The following is a 17,962-nucleotide window of genomic DNA, read 5'->3' as shown; positions in this document are numbered from 1 at the left end:
GATATTTAAATATATAATAAAATGTTTTCTGCAATCTATATAGATCATGTAGTACAAGGCCACGCAGTATGTTACTGAACGTTTTCTGGTATTATGTAAATAGTTGTATTATACAGGATTGAAAAAAAAAAAACACGTATTACTTTCTGCCACAAGCTGCACCACATTGTCAACGTGTTGTCTGTTGTATCCCTACTCCACTCTATGTACGGTACTTTAGTAGAGTTTAGCTGCAATACTAAACATGTCCAGGTGTGGCGCTGTGTACTTTTTTTTTTTCCCTTAGAGCATGTAGATAATGGTTTTTTTTTTATATAACTACCCCTTTTTGAGAATAAGCTGTTCTTTGTGTGAACATGAGGAATGACACCGTCTCTAACCATTGTATGACCTGTATCCTGCACGTTGACCAGTTTTTCACCGATGCCACACATGCCCATTGTAATCTATGGAGTTATGCACATGTCCCTATTTGGAAACGAACCGTGTGTCCGTTTTTTTCCGGCAGCATGGATGAAAAGGCTATGGGTCCATTAAAAAAACACATACAGCACACAGAAGGCATCAGTGTACCATCTGTGGGCTGTCCGTGTTTAACATTGCAAAGTATAGGAGAAGCTTTTCTTTATCCATACCGGAAAAACACTGATGACAAAAATGGTCACATGGAAAACACTGATGACACCAATACCGTTTTTCACGTACGTTCTTTATATGGAGCGTGTGAAGGAGGTCTTAGTTGCAATCCACTCTGAGCTAGTGGGAGGATCTGTCCCATACACAGCACTCAGATGAATTTCTGCTCTTCCTTCCTATTTTATCACATAGAGACGCAGCAGCAGTATAGAGGAAATCACACAGCAGTACTGATCGGCGTAGATGTGAATACAGCAGTGGAGTGAAGTAGAAAGCTCAGCACGGCCTTTCTGTGTCTCTCTGGCACTCTCCCCTCTTCATAGAGTAAAATAGGTTCTGTCACATGATGCCAAAGTGAGCCTGCAGTCTGTCTTATCTGAAAAAGACGGTCTTGTTCTCTTTTTTTTTTTTTTCCTGCTTGGATGCCAAGTTCAGAGGGAAGAGGTTGAAGTGTCTAATAAGTGGAGAAAGAAGCACATTTCTCTGATAAGATATATTACAAGGTTTCTTATATTCACCTGTACTATTAATTCATGTAAAGTTTGTTGAAAGTACAGTTACCATTTATGAGCATTTGTGACTACAAGCAGGGCTGTGGAGTCGGAGCCCATTTTCGTGCAGTTTGAGTCGGTGTCATGGAAATTGAGTAATCAAAGTCAGAGGTTTGGCTTACTGACTCCACAGCCCTGGCCGGAGTCAGAGCCCATTTTGGTGGAGTCGGTGTCATGGAAATTGAGTAATCGGAATCAGAGGTTTGGGTTTGGCTTACCGACTCCACAGCCCTGGCCGGAGTCAGTCAGAGCCCGTTTTGGTGGAGTCGGTGTCATGGAAATTGAGGAGTCGGAGGTTTGGCTTGCCGACTCCACAGCCCTGGCCAGAGTCAGTCGAAGCCCATTTTGGTGGAGTCGGTGTCATGGAAATTGAGGAGTCGGAGGTTTGGCTTACCGACTCCACAGCCCTGGCCAGAGTCAGTCGGAGCCCATTTTGGTGGAGTCGGTGCCATGGAAATTGAGGAGTCAGAGGTTTGGCTTACCGACTCCACAGCCCTGGCCGGAGTCAGTCAGAGCCCGTTTTGGTGGAGACGGTGTCATGGAAATTGAGGAGTCGGAGGTTTGGCTTACCGACTCCACAGCCCTGGCCGGAGTCAGTCAGAGCCCGTTTTGGTGGAGTCGGTGTCATGGAAATTGAGGAGTCGGAGGTTTGGCTTACCAACTCCACAGCCTTGACTGCAAGTCTATTAATCTGCATATCTGGAAGAATGAAGTAATGGTCTCCGCAGCAGTAAACCTTACTATAGCACTGTTTTGTAGCATGTCTCACGCTATCATGTTTTTTTTGTAGGTGATATTTAGAGACGTTGCTGTTTATTTTTCGGAGAAGGAATGGGATCTCCTTGAAGGGTGGCAGAAAGACCTGTACACTGGCGTTATTAAAGAAATTCATGGCATCCTCATCTCTCTGGGTATTGTATTCACATCTTATACAATGTGCAGCTTGCGAATTATTCACTCCTTACCTTGAATTTGTGGCCACACTCCAAGACGCGAATGTTCAATGTATGGCGGGAAGTTTCAGAAGTTTCCTCGTTGATACACCCAGGCAATTTATTTTCCTGTCTTTTAGGCTTTGTCATCCTAAATCCCAACAACTTCCTAAGGATACAGCCAGAAGAGGAGCCTTGTCGGAAAAGCCTCCATGTCGTAGGAAGAAATGAAAACTTGAATATTGTTGGTTCTGGTGAGTTTTGTTGTAATTTATGTTGTTTGTTTTTTTAGTCTTCTGATTATTAAAACATACATGGCCTGATACATAATTTGCTTCTTTTTTTTTTTTTAGTCTTGTGGTATTCGTTGGCATTTTAGATGCTAAATTCATAAATTTTGGGCAAAATCAAAAATGCTCTCTCTTTGTCTTTAACCTGTTTTTGTGACTTTTTTTTTAGCTTGAAAAGTGACATTTTCCTCTAAAATATTACAAAATTTGCACCAAAATATCTGGCATACATAAAATCTTTAGTCTAACTTTAGTCTAAACTTTTAATAAATTAAAATTGATGAATCGGCCAAAAACATCTGGAAACCTCAAACCCCTCCCACAATGGTGAACATAATAAAATAGGCAAACATTTAAAAAAGATGCAGGATAATAGTTTTTATTTTTTTAATTTCTAACCTTTATTGTGGAGATATTAGCTTGTAAAGATTAGGTTATAATTTATGTTAAGTCCAGGGTGGCGTCCTCCGATATTTTTCTCTGGGGGTGTGTATTTCCTCCTCTGTATAATGTTGACCAATCATAGCAGCGGCAACATAATGGGGGTGGGGGAGGAACACACCCCAGGAATTGTTTTAAAGAGAAATTGTCATCTGTTACATGCTGCCCAATCCGTGGGGAGCATGTATTAAATACTGGTTGTATGATCTCTGACATGCTGCCTAGCCTCACGCGGAGACCTGTCAATCCTGGTTAAAATAAAAAAATAAAACTCGCCCATTAAATCCCTTGTTACCGATCCTGCAGTGACGACATCACATATATCATTCATTGCAGCCAATAACTAGTCTCCAGAGTAATGCATGCATGTACTGCATGTGACCACGGGGAACTGTGGACAGCTACACCAATCACTTGAAAGTATGTGACATCATCATGGCTGCAGGAATGCTGAAGACCACCAGAGCGTTAGCGCGGCTGGAAATTTTTCACCTAAATATTGGTGATTTTACTTTATGTACCATATATATTCGTGTATAAGCCGAGATTTTCAGCACATTTTTTGTGTGCTCAAAACGCCCACCTCGGCATTGTCCAGAAAGCCGGCGGGGAAGCCGGCGGCTGTAGCACAGTGACAGCTGCATCCGCCAGCTTCCAGAACACATCAATACTCACCCTCCGTCTCTGCATCTCTGTCCCGGCAGCTCTTTCTGTGCTCAGCGGTCATGTGGTACCGCTCAATAATGAATATGCACGCGCCTCCACTCCCATTGGCATGGAGTTCATATTCATTACCTTAATGAGAGGTACCACGTGACCGCTGAGCACAGGAACAAGGAAGAGCTGCCGGGACAGAGATGCAGGGACGCGCGAGGAGGATGAGTAGGATGGGGGGTGGGAGCCATGCGGGACCGTTGGGGCCACACATACCAAGACAAAACGGGGGAGCCACATACCAGGACAGGACGGTGGGAGCCACACATAGCAGGACAGGGATGAGGGGACAATGCATACCCGGCATAGCGAGGTTAATGGTTTTATAGTACACACAAAGTAATATAAGAACAGATTATTATTATATGAGCCACCATCATGTCTTCTCAGGTTCAGTATGCTGTATTATTAGGCTGGGAAGATTTTGGTAAAGATTTCCTAGTATTTCATGGCTGAGGTGGACGTTATAGGGAATGTGTCTTATTTCTTTTCTCTTCTTCCATCTAGAGTGTGGTATGGTGAATCCTGATATTTTATTAACTGTCAAACTTGGTGAGAAGCAGCGAGTGAAGAACTCCTATGAACAGGATGGCAAAGGGAGCACGTCTTCTCCCAGCACAAGTAAGATTCCTTAGAAAATAGGTGCATTGTGTAGTGATCTGTTATCACATTGTTCAGGTGTTCAGTAGATCTCTATTAGATCTCATGTGCGCAACGGAGACTGAAGTTGCTGTCTTGTGTGCATTGTATGGTGCAGCTGTGTCCAGTATTTTTCCCAAGAATGTATGTGGGACAGTATACTTGTTTAATATGGAGTTGGTGTCTCAAATTTCTTGTTTTCTGAGGTACAGAAGCACTCAGAACTTTATGGGAACCAAAGTCAGGATTCAGATTCTTAAATACTGTGTGCGCAAGTGATATTAACTGTAGGTTGTCATGTCCCCAAACACTATTTACATGCCGATATAGGGTTAATTAGCAGGATAATAGTGCTACAATGCGGTCTGGTCGCCTTAGGCTACTTTCACACATCAGGTTTTTTGTTTCAGGCACAATCCGGCTAATGTTGTAAAAACCGGATCTGTTGCAAATAGTGAAAAAACTGATGCAACGGATCCATTTTTCTGCAGGATCCGGTTTTTATTTTTAACATGGAGTTTACAGTGACTTGAGAGAGAGAGAGAATACAGTCATCGCTCATTACACCGTGGGCAGCGCCTACAGTCATCGCTCAGTACACCGTGGGCAGCGGCTACAGTCATCGCTCAGTACACCGTGAGCAGCGGCTACAGTCATCGCTCAGTACACCGTGAGCAGCGGCTACAGTCATCGCTCAGTACACAGTGGGCAGCGGCATCAGTCATTGCTCAGTACACCGTGGGCAGCGGCTACAGTCATCGCTCAGTACACCGTGAGAAACGGCTACAGTCATCGCTCAGTACATCGTGAGCAGCGGCTACAGTCATCGCTCAGTACACTGTGAGCAGCGGCTACAGTCATCGCTCAGTACACCGTGGGCAGCGGCTACAGTCATAGCTCAATACACCGTGAGCAGCGGCTAAAGTCATCGCTCAGTACACTGTGTGCAGCGGCTACAGTAATAGCTCAGTACACCGTGAGTAGCGGCTACAGTCATCGCTCAGTACACCGTGGGCAGCGGCTAGAGTCATCGCTCAGTATACTGTGACCAGCGGCTACAGTCATTGCTCAGTACACCGTGGGCAGCGGCTACAGTCATTGCTCAGTACACTGTGGGCAGTGGCTACAGTCATCGCTCAGTACACCGTGGGCAGCGGCTACAGTCATCGCTCACTACACAGTGGGCAGCGGCTACAGTCATCGCTCAGTACACAGTGGGCAGCGGCTACAGTCATCGCTCAGTACACTGTGGGGAGCGGCTACAGTCATCGCTCAGTACACCGTGGGCAGCGGCTAGAGTCATCGCTCAGTACACCGTGGGCAGCGGCTACAGTCATCGCTCAGTACACTGTGGGCAGCGGCTACAGTCATCGCTCAGTACACCATGGGCAGCGGCTAGAGTCATCGCTCAGTACACTGTGACCAGCGGCTACAGTCATCGCTCAGTACACCATGGGCAGCGGCTACAGTCATCGCTCAGTACACCGTGGGCAGTGGCTACAGTCATCGCTCAGTACACCGTGGGCAGCGGCTACAGTCATCGCTCAGTACACTGTGGGCAGCGGCTAGAGTCATCGCTCAGTACACTGTGACCAGCGGCTACAGTCATCCCTCAGTACACCATGGGCAGCGGCTACAGTCATCGCTCAGTACACCGTGGGCAGTGGCTACAGTCATCGCTCAGTACATCGTGGGCAGCGGCTACAGTCGTTGCTCAGTACACTGTGGGCAGCGGCTACAGTCATTGCTCAGTACACTGTGGGCAGCGGCTACAGTCATCGCTCAGTACACCGTGAGCAGCGGCTACAGTCATCGCTCAGTACACTGTGGGCAGCGGCTACAGTCATTGCTCAGTAAACCGTGGGCAGCGGCTGTAGATACGTTCCAGCATGACAGGTCATCTATGCAAATCGAGCTATCAGAATGCCAGGGCGTGCTTATAGCGCCACTCACCATGCTGTGAGCTGTCACTCTTGTCGCTCCAGGCACTGCCTCAATCACTGAATGCCAACGGATAATATCCAGTTTCTCCCGGACTTTCAGTAAGGTTGCCGGCAGCAGAGTAACGTTATTAACATACAGATTAAAACCGAAAAACCCCATCAAACTACAGGTCTGCCGTCATAAGTCTGCGTGCTGTGAGCATTCTCCGATGCCGCACCGGTCATGTGACCATAAATATGCATATTCTTGGCTATATTTTGAATACATGGACGCGGCTTCACACAATTCAAGTGTATTGCGCGAAGCTGGAAACAGTCTAGTCTGATTGTGGCCAGGAGTGTGCATATCACATACTTGCAGTCACATGACCACTGATCCCGCTGCTGATATTGGAGAATCCTCACAGCGCACAGTGCCCCGCGATGTGAAGATTCATAAGTCTGCAGTCACTTGGTAGTTTTAGACTGCACAACCCCATTAAGATCTATGGGCTGGACATAAATCTCCCCGAGAATCTGCCTCCAGAGCTTATTTTATGTGAAATATGTCGTCGTCAGTCTGAATGTGGCCAGGAGTGGGGATATTGCTTACTTAGTTACATGACTGGCGCAGCATTGGGCAATCCTCACAGCACACAGACTTATGACTGTAGACTTTTAGGTCAGGACCAAACAACCCCTTTAATCCCATAATCCCATTTTTCGATCTTTTCATTGGGCAACATCATATCTTACCGATAATTCTATCCCATCTGTTGCCATTTCGGTCAAGTTCTAACCCACAAACTACTGAGAATGAGATGTGACTGTCACACAAATTCCAACCCTTGATTGGTTGGATTTTTGGTTGCATATGTCACTTAAAGGGGTTGTGCCATTCTGTCAAGGTGGCTCTTATAGTTGGGGTCCCTGCCAACGCTGAAATAATCATTTTTAGAATTTGCCCCTCATACCTGCAGTTTGTCAGGGGGTCATGTCTTTATCGTTATAAAAACGATTATTTCAGCGTTGGCAGAGACCCCAACTAAAAGAGCCACCATGACAGAATGCAGCATTAGTGCTACACAAGGTGGCTCTTTTAGTTAAAAACGCCTGAGGGGGGTGACAGGTTCCCTTTAATGCTGACGATTATCCTGACCCTAACAAATCCTAGTAACTCTATTCCAAAAATCCTAAAATATTTCAAGAACTTCGCCCCAGTTTCATATTTCAAAATTAATGAATCAAAATCCCAAACTCTTCATTTTAATATGAACAATTCGCAAATAGATATAATAAAAAAAAAATACCCCTTGGATCTGGGAAGAGAGAGAATTTACATACCTAGGATTGAAGTTTACCAAAAATATCGATTCATTGATCCCTACTAACATAACCATTTCAACAAATACCATCACCAACGATTTAAACTTCTATGAAGAGAAAGATTTGTCTTGTTAGGGAAAAATTATGATTAAGTCAATCATATTACCCAAAATTCTATATCTTTTCAGGTCTCTCCCTTTAAGCATATCTACAACACAACTAATATCCAAACACTTATAAATTTGTTTGGGGGGAAAAAAGGGCTAGAATAGCAACTAACATTTTGTTTAACCCCTTCATGACCGGGGGATTTTTCGTTTTTCTGTGTTCGTTTTTCGCTCCCCTCCTTCCCAGAGCCATAACTTTTTTATTTTTCTGTCAATATGGCCATGTGAGGGCTTATTTTTTGCGGGACGAGTTGTACTTTTGAACGACATCATTGGTTTTAGCATGTCGTGTACTAGAAAACGGGAAAAAAATTCCAAGTGCGGTGAAATTGCAAAAGAAGTGCAATCCCACATTGGTTTTTTGTTTGGCTTTTTTGCTAGGTTCACTAAATGCTAAAACTGACCTGCCATTTTGATTCTCCAGGTCATTATGAGTTCATAGACACCAAACATGACTAGGTTATTTTTTATCTAAGTGGTGAAAAAAAATTCCAAACTTTACTAAAAAAAAAAAAAAAATTGCGCCATTTTCCGATACTCGTAGCGTCTCCATTTTTCATCATCTGGGGTCGGTTGAGGGCTTATTTTTTGCGTGCCGAGATGACGTTTTTAATGATAGCATTTCGGTGCAGATACGTTCTTTTGATCGCCCGTTATTGCATTTTAATGCAATGTTGCGGCGACCAAAAAAAACGTAATTCTGGCGTTTCGAATTTTTTTCCCGCTACGCTGTTTAGCGATCAGGTTAATACTTTTTTTTAATTGATAGATCGGGCGATTCTGAGCGCGGCCATACCAAATATGCGTAGATTTGATATTTTTTTTTATTGATTTATTTTGATTGGGGCGAAAGGGGGGTGATTTAAACTTTTATGTTTTTTTTATTTTTTTCACATTTTTTTAAACTTTTTTTTTTAACTTTTGCCATGCTTCAATAGCCTCCATGGGAGGCTAGAAGCAGGCACAACGCGATCGGCTCTGCTACATAGCAGCGATCTGCTGATCGCTGCTATGTAGCAGAATTGCACGTGTGCTGTGAGCGCCGACCACAGGGTGGCGCTCACAGCGACGGGCAATCAGTAACCATAGAGGTCTCAAGGACCTCTATGGTTACCATTCACAAGCATCGCCAACCCCCGATCATGTGACGGGGGTCGGCGATGACGTCATTTCCGGCCGCCCGGCCGGAAGCGGTAGTTAAATGCCACTGTCTGCGTTTGACAGCGGCATTTAACTAGTTAATAGGTGCGGGCAGATCGCGATTCTGCCCGCGCCTATTACGGGCACATGTCAGCTGTTCAAAACAGCTGAATGTCCCGGCTTTGATGCGGGCTCACCGCGGAGCCCTGCATCAAAGCAGGGGAGCCAGCATCGGACGGTGTAGTACGTCCGATGCCGGTAAGGGGTTAAAAGTAAATTACATGGAGGAGCTGGACTCCCTTGGTGGCCTTTATCTTATTCACCCTCTTGGCTTGTTCTAGAAATCGCCTTTAATGGTGTAAACCACTAAACTTTCTCATTATTGACAACTTGTTTCCCTTTTAATTATATTAAACTTAAGATTAATGCGCCCTCTTCTGCTTTTTTAAATTAATTGATTCTTAACGACCAAGTAAATAACTTTCTCTTTAAAAAAAACGTCCTTTACAGATCAACATTTTCTGGAGTTTTAAATAAATATATATATATATATATATATATATATATATATATATATATATATATATATATATAATATATACTCTTCAACAATTTCAGTAGCTTTACAAGAATAATATTTAAATTTTTTTTACAAAAATGGTATTATACCCCATCTAGACTGCCATTGATAAACGCTGAAACACCATTAACATGGAGAGGATGTGGCCAACACTGCAACTTATTTCACATCTACTCGCTTTGCCCTAAAATAAAACCCCTTTGGAGAAAGGTTTCATTCCTAATTGGCAAAATGCAAAAAATAAATATCTTTATCCTTTCCCCCCAATCGGCTTTACTCTTTCATTGGAATCAGATCAGATTTGAATCTACCAATAGACAAATAATAATCCATTTATTATTGGTCACAAAAATTTGTATTGCATTCCATTGGAAAAGCCCAGTTATCCCTTCCCTAAAGGATATAATTGATAGAATGATATTACATAAAACGTTTGAAGATAAATTAGCGGTGGTTAATGTTTGTTTTCATAAATATGCACAAAAATGGCATAGATGGTTAGAATAATATCCTTAATTGCTTGAGTTTCTATCTCAACTGTATTTCTTTTAGAATGTAATACAAAAAGGTTGGAACTGTTACTGGATCTAATTTACTATTATTGTCCTCTATTTCCCCTCCCTTTTTTCCCCTTCATCCATTTCCTTCCCCTCCCACCCCATTCTATCCTATCTTCCCAGTTTGTTTTATTTTAAAAATTTTAATAAAGTTCTTTGGAAGAACGGTCAAATAACAACTGTAAAAATAGTCGCATGACCGCAAATTGCCGCCAAGTCACACAAATGATTTTATTTTGCTCGAATTGTCTTAAGAATTGTTGTCAAGGGGCTAGAGACACTGTGTACCCCTCCCCATTAATGTGTATACAGCAAACTTGAGCTGAATTTGCTGAAAGTTGTCTGTTCACTTCTCCAATATATAGTAATTGGACTCCTGCCTTTCTTATATTGGTGGTCTTACTTAAGAATGAGTAATCCGTGTTGTATTTCTGGAGAGCCCTTTTAAATTAGAAGTTCACCTCAACTTGCTTAGGACATCAGAATCATTAACGTATTCACTAATGCAAAGGTGCTAATATACTTTAATCATTGAGGCAGTGAGGTTATGTCTAGGTGATGAACAGCTCCTTTAAATGAAAACGCATTCTTTTTCTGTTCTTTACCTTTAGCTTTCTCTTTTTCATAACCAATTTTAGACATGTAGTTGATACGAATTTATTTTGACTTTGCACCAGGTAAATTTATAGACAGATTTGGAGAATACATGGCTGTTAAGGACGAGACACCTCTTGAAGATTATACTGTTATCTCAGATGTTGAATGCTTGGATGACACGGAACAATGTAAGTGGCCATTCAGTGAAACTCCAACTCCAAGTGCAAACAGTCACGTGGCCTCCAGTTTACTGTGGGGTGAGGATTGTTTTGGACACATTTTGTTCCCTGATCTGATTTTCTGACTGCTTCCTCCTTTTTGGCATGGGTTTGAGTTGAGAGTCTAAAGGTACCGTCACATTAAGCGACGCTGCAGCGATATAGACAACAAGCCGATCGCTGCAGCGTCGCTGTTTAGGTCGCTAGGAGACGTCAAACACCGGCAACAGCAGAACGATGCAGGAGCGATCCAGTGACGTACTTATCGTTCTCGCTGGTTGTTGCTCCATGAAAAAAACATTGCTGGCATCGTTGCTTTTGCTGTCAGACATGACGAATCACGCCGACCTGACAACCAAATAAAGTTCTGGCCCTCTAGCTCCGACCAGCAATGTCACAGCAGGATCCTGATCGCTGCTGCGTGTCAAACACAACGAGATCGCTATCCAGGACGCTATCACGCTATCACGGATCGTTGTCGTCCTCGTTGGAAAGTTGTTCAGTGTGAAGGTACCTTTACCCCCAAGGGTGGTTTGCACGTTAATGACCGGGCCAATTTTTACAATTCTGATCATTGTCCCTTTATGAGGTTATAACTCTGGAACGCTTCAACGGATTCCGGTGATTCTGACATTTTCTTGTGACGTATTGTACTTCATGATAGTGGTAAAATTTCTTTGATATTACCTGCGTTTATTTGTGAAAAAAATGGAAATTTGGCGAAAATTTTGCAATTTTCCAACTTTGAATTTTTATGCAATTAAATCACAGATATGTCACACAAAATACTTAATAAGTAACATTTCCCACATGTCTACTTTACATCAGCACAATTTGATGGAACCAAAATATTTTTTGTTAGTGAGTTATAAGGGTTAAAAGTTGACCAGCAATTTCTCATTTTTACAACACCATTTTTTTTTAGGGACCACATCTCATTTGAAGTCATTTTTAGGGGTCTATATGATAGAAAATAACCAAGTGTGACACCATTCTAAAAACTGCACCCCTCAAGGTACTCAAAACCACATTCAAGAAGTTTATTAACCCTTCAGGTGTTTAACCCCTTCAAGACCCAGCCTATTTTGACCTTAAAGACCTTGCCGTTTTTTGCAATTCTGACCAGTGTCCCTTTATGAGGTAATAACTCAGGAACGCTTCAACGGATCCTAGCGGTTCTGAGATTGTTTTTTCGTGACATATTGGGCTTCATGTTAGTGGTAAATTTAGGTCAATAAATTCTGCATTTATTTGTGATAAACACGGAAATTTGGCGAAAATTTTGAACATTTCGCAATTTTCACATTTTGAATTTTTATTCTGTTAAACCAGAGAGATATGTGACACAAAATAGTTAATAAATAACATTTCCCACATGTTTACTTTACATCAGCACAATTTTGGAAACAAAATTTTTTTTTGTTAGGAAGTTATAAGGGTTAAAATTTGACCAGCGATTTGTCATTTTTACAACGAAATTTACAAAACCATTTTTTTTAGGGACCACCTCACATTTGAAGTCAGTTTGAGGGGTCTATATGGCTGAAAATACCCAAAAGTGACACCATTCTAAAAACTGCACCCCTCAAGGTACTCAAAACCACATTCAAGAAGTTTATTAACCCTTCAGGTGCTTCACAGCAGCAGAAGCAACATGGAAAGAAAAAATGAACATTTAACTTTTTAGTCACAAAAATTATCTTTTAGCAACAATTTTTTTATTTTCCCAATGGTAAAAGGAGAAACTGAACCACGAAAGTTGTTGTCCAATTTGTCCTGAGTACGCTGATACCTCATATGTGGGGGTAAACCACTGTTTGGGCGCACGGCAGGGCTTGGAAGGGAAGGAGCGCCATTTGACTTTTTGAATCAAAAATTGGCTCCACTCTTTAGCGGACACCATGTCACGTTTGGAGAGCCCCCGTGTGCCTAAAAATTGGAGCTCCCCCACAAATGACCCCATTTTGGAAACTAGACGCCCCAAGGAACTTATCTAGATGCATAGTGAGCACTTTGAACCCCCAGGTGCTTCACAAATTGATCCGTAAAAATGAAAAAGTACTTTTTTTTCACAAAAAAATTCTTTTAGCCTCAATTTTTTCATTTTCACATGGGCAACAGGATAAAATGGATCCTAAAATGTGTTGGGCAATTTCTCCTGAGTACACCAATACCTCACATGTGGGGGTAAACCACTGTTTGGGCACATGGTAAGGCTCGGAAGGGAAGGAGCGCCATTTGACTTTTTGAATGAAAAATTATTTCCATCGTTAGCGGACACCATGTCGCGTTTGGATAGCTCCTGTGTGCCTAAACATTGGCGCTCCCCCACAAGTGACCCCATTTTGGAAACTAGACCCCCCAAGGAACTTATTTAGATGCCTAGTGAGCACTTTAAACCCTCAGGTGCTTCACAAATTGATCTGTAAAAATGAAAAAGTACTTTTTTTTCACAAAAAAATTATTTTCGCCTCAATTTTTTCATTTTCACATGGGCAGTAGGATAAAATGGATCATAAAATTTGTTGGGCAATTTCTCCCGAGTACGCCGATACCTCATATGTGGGGGTAAACCACTGTTTGGGCACACGGCAGGGCTCGGAAGGGAAGGCGCGCCATTTGACTTTTTGAATGGAAAATTAGCTCCAATTGTTAGCGGACACCATGTCACGTTTGGAGAGCCCCCTGTGTGCCTAAACATTGGAGCTCCCCCACAAGTGACCCCATTTTGGAAACTAGACCCCCCAAGGAACTTATCTAGATGCATATTGAGCACTTTAAACCCCCAGGTGCTTCACAGAAGTTTATAACGCAGAGCCATGAAAATAAAAAATAATTTTTCTTTCCTCAAAAATGATTTTTTAGCCTGGAATTTCCTATTTTGCCAAGGATAATGGGAGAAATTGGACCCCAAATATTGTTGTCCAGTTTGTCCTGAGTACGCTGATACCCCATATGTGGGGGTAAACCACTGTTTGGGCGCACGGCAGGGCTCGGAAGGGATGGCACGCCATTTGGCTTTTTAAATGGAAAATTAGCTCCAATCATTAGCGGACACCATGTCACGTTTGGAGAGCCCCTGTGTGCTTAAACATTGGAGATCCCCCAGAAATGACACCATTTTGGAAACTAGACCCCCAAAGGAACTAATCTAGATGTGTGGTGAGGACTTTGAACCCCCAAGTGCTTCACAGAAGTTTATAACGCAGCGCCATGAAAATAAAAAAAAAAATTATTTTCTCAAAAATGATCTTTTAGCCTGCAATTTTTTATTTTCCCAAGGGTAACAGGAGAAATTTGACCCCAAAAGTTGTTGTCCAGTTTCTCCTGAGTACGCTGATACCCCATATGTGGGGGTAAATCACTGTTTGGGCACATGCCGGGGCTCGGAAGTGAAGTAGTGACGTTTTGAAATGCAGACTTTGATGGAATGCTCTGTGGGCGTCACGTTGCGTTTGCAGAGCCCCTGATGTGGCTTAACAGTAGAAACCCCCCACAAGTGACCCCATTTTGGAAACTAGACCCCCAAAGGAACTTATCTAGATGTGTGGTGAGCACTTTGAACCCCCAAGTGCTTCATAGAAGTTTATAATGCAGAGCCGTGAAAATAATAAATACGTTTTCTTTCCTCAAAAATAATTATTTAGCCCAGAATTTTTTAATTTTCCCAAGGGTAACAGGAGAAATTTGACCCCAAAAGTTGTTGTCCAGTTTCTCCTGAGTACGGTGATACCCCATATGTGGGGGTAAACTACTGTTTGGGCACATGCCGGGGCTTGGAATTGAAGTAGTGACGTTTTGAAATGCAGACTTTGATGGAATGCTCTGCGGGCGTCACGTTGCGTTTGCAGAGCCCCTGATGTGCCTAAACAGTAGAAACCCCCCACAAGTGACCCCATTTTGGAAACTAGACCCTGAAAGGAACTTATCTAGATGTGTGGTGAGCACTTTGAACCCCCAAGTGCTTCATAGAAGTTTATAATGCAGAGCCGTGAAAATAATAAATACGTTTTCTTTCCTCAAAAATAATTATTTAGCCCAGAATTTTTTATTTTCCCAAGGGTTACAGGAGAAATTGGACCCCAAAAGTTGTTGTCCAGTTTCTCCTGAGTACGCTGATACCCCATATGTGGGGGTAAACCACTGTTTGGGCACACGTCGGGGCTCAGAAGGGAAGTAGTGACTTTTGAAATGCAGACTTTGATGGAATGGTCTGCGGGTGTCACGTTGCGTTTGCAGAGCCCCTGGTGTGCCTAAACAGTAGAGACCCCCCACAAGTGACCCCATTTTAGAAACTAGACCCCCCAAGGAACTTATCTAGATATGTGGTGAGCACTTTGAACCCCCAAGTGCTTCACAGACGTTTACAACGCAGAGCCGTGAAAATAAAAAATCATTTTTCTTTCCTCAAAAATTATGTTTTAGCAAGCATTTTTTTAGATTCACAAGGGTAACAGGAGAAATTGGACCCCAGTAATTGTTGCGCAGTTTGTCCTGAGTATGCTGGTACCCCATATGTGGGGGTAAACCACTGTTTGGGCACACGTCAGGGCTCGGAAGTGAGGGAGCACCATTTGACTTTTTGAATACGAGATTGGCTGGAATCAATGGTGGCGCCATGTTGCGTTTGGAGACCCCTGATGTGCCTAAACAGTGGAAACCCCTCAATTCTAACTCCAACACTAACCCCAACACACCCCTAACCCTAATCCCAACTGTAGCCATAATCCTAATCACAACCCTAACCCCAACACACCCCTAACCACAACACTAACCCCAACACACCCCTAACCCTAACCACAACCCTAATTCCAACCCTAACCCTAAGGCCATGTGCCCACGTTGCGGATTCGTGTGAGATATTTCCGCACCATTTTTGAAAAATCTGCGGGTAAAAGGCACTGTGTTTTACCTGCGGATTTTCCGCGGATTTCCAGTGTTTTTTGTGCGGATTTCACCTGCGGATTCCTATTGAGGAACAGGTGTAAAACGCTGCGGAATCCGCACAAAGAATTGACATGCTGCGGAAAATACAACGCAGCGTTCCCGCGCGGTATTTTCCGCACCATGGGCACAGCGGATTTGGTTTTTCATATGTTTACATGGTACTGTAAACCTGATTGAACACTGCTGCGAATCCGCAGCCAAATCCGCACCGTGTGCACATAGCCTAATTCTAAAGGTATGTGCACACGCTGCGGATCCGCAGCAGTTTCCCATGAGTGTACAGTTCAATGTAAACCTATGGGAAACAAAAATCGCTGTACACATGCTGCGGAAAAACTGCACGGAAACGCAGCGGTTTACATTCCGCAACATGTCACTTCTTTGTGCGGATTCCGCAGCGGTTTTACAACTGCTCCAATAGAAAATCGCAATTGTAAAACCGCAGTGAAATGCGCAGAAAAAAACGCGGTAAATCCGCCATAAATCCGCAGCGGTTTAGCACTGCGGATTTATCAAATCCGCAGCGGAAAAATCCGCAGAGGACCAGAATACGTGTGCACATTCCTAACCCTAACCCTAGCCCTAACCCTACCCCTAACCCTACCCCTAACCCTACCCCTAACCCTAACCCTACCCCTAACCCTAACCCTACCCCTAGCCCTAACCCTAACCCTAACCCTACCCCTAACCCTATTCTAAGATTAGTGGAAAAAAAAAATTTCTTTATTTTTTTATTGTCCCTACCTATGGGGGTGACAAAGGGGGGGGGGTCATTTATTATTTTTTTTATTTTGATCACTGAGATAGATTATATCTCAGTGATCAAAATGCACTTTGGAACGAATCTGCCGGCCGGCAGATTCGGCGGGCGCACTGCGCATGCGCCCGCCATTTTGGAAGATGGCGGCGCCCGGGAGAAGACGGACGGGACCACGGCTGGATCGGTAAGTATGATGGGGTGGGGGGGGACCACGGGGGGGGGGGATCGGAGCACGGGGGGGGGAATCGGAGCGCGGGAGGGGTGGAACGGAGCGCGGGGGGCGTGGAACGGAGCACGGGGGGGCTGGAATGGAGCACGGGGGGGTGGAACGGAGCACGGGGGGGGGGTGGATCGGAGTGCAGGGGGGGTGATTGGAGCATGGGGGGGTGATTGGAGCACGGGGGGAGCGGACACGAGCACGGGGGGGGAGCGGAGCACTGGACGGAGGGGAGCCGGAGCAGTGTACCGGCCAGATCGGGGGGGTGGGGGCGATCGGAGGGGTGGGGTGGGGGCACACTAGTATTTCCAGCCATGGCCGATGATATTTCAGCATCGGCCATGGCTGGATTGTAATATTTCACCCGTTATAATGGGTGAAATATTACAAATCGCTCTGATTGGCAGTTTCACTTTCAACAGCCAATCAGAGCGATCGTAGCCACGAGGGGGTGAAGCCACCCCCCCTGGGCTAAACTACCACTCCCCCTGTCCCTGCAGATCGGGTGAAATGGGAGTTAACCCTTTCACCCGATCTGCAGGGACGCGATCTTTCCATGACGCCGCATAGGCGTCATGGGTCGGAATGGCACCGACTTTCATGACGCCTACGTGGCGTCATGGGTCGGGAAGGGGTTAAATAAAAATGAACTTTTTTTCGCAAAAAATTTACTTCAGCTCCAATTTGTTTTATTTTACCAAGGGTAGCAGGAGAAAATGGACCCCAAAAGTTGTTGTACAATTTGTCCTGAGTACGCTGATACCCCAAATGTGGGGGTAAACCACTGTTTGGGCGCAAGGGAGAGCTCGGAAGGGAAGGAGCGCCGTTTGACTTTTCAATGCAAAATTGACAGGAATTGAGATGGGACGCCATGTTGCGTTTGGATAGCCACTGATGTGCCTAAACATTGAAACCCCCCACAAGTGACACCATTTTCGAAAGTAGACCCCCTAAGGAACTTATCTAGATGTGTGGTGAGCACTTTGACCCACCAAGTGCTTCAAAGAAGTTTATAATGCAGAGCCGTAAAAATAAAAAATCATATTTTTCACAAAAATGATCTGTTCACCCCCAATTTTGGAAAGTAGGCCCCCTAAGGAACTCATCTAGATGTGTTGTGAGAGCTTTGAACTACCAAGTGTTTTCACTACAGTTTATAACGCAGAGCCGTGAAAATAAAAAAAAATTTCCCACAAAAATTATTTTTTAGCCCCCAGTTTTGTATTTTCCCAAGGGTGACAGAAGAAATTGGACCCCAAAAGTTGTTGTCCAATTTGTCCTTAGTACGCTGATACCCAATATGTGGAGGGGAACCACCGTTTGGGTGC

The 17,962-nt window shown here is 43.9% G+C and overlaps 1 protein-coding gene across 1 annotated transcript in view; it reads left to right on the top strand.

Annotated features, from left to right (window-relative positions):
- Positions 1-17,962, top strand: part of LOC138651133 (zinc finger protein 287-like) — an 86,158-nt gene that overhangs the window by 34,225 nt on the left and 33,971 nt on the right. The window contains exons 3-6 of the mRNA XM_069741148.1: positions 1,978-2,098; positions 2,260-2,373; positions 4,072-4,185; positions 10,573-10,680. Of these exons, the coding sequence (XP_069597249.1) occupies positions 1,978-2,098; positions 2,260-2,373; positions 4,072-4,185; positions 10,573-10,680 (457 nt within the window). The remainder of the gene's footprint in view (positions 1-1,977; positions 2,099-2,259; positions 2,374-4,071; positions 4,186-10,572; positions 10,681-17,962) is intronic.

The sequence above is a fragment of the Ranitomeya imitator genome, chromosome 10 (assembly GCF_032444005.1).
Source record: "Ranitomeya imitator isolate aRanImi1 chromosome 10, aRanImi1.pri, whole genome shotgun sequence".
Lineage (NCBI taxonomy): Eukaryota > Metazoa > Chordata > Amphibia > Anura > Dendrobatidae > Ranitomeya > Ranitomeya imitator.
Note: the sequence above shows the minus strand (reverse complement) of the source record. Positions and strands in the feature narration are given on the sequence as shown.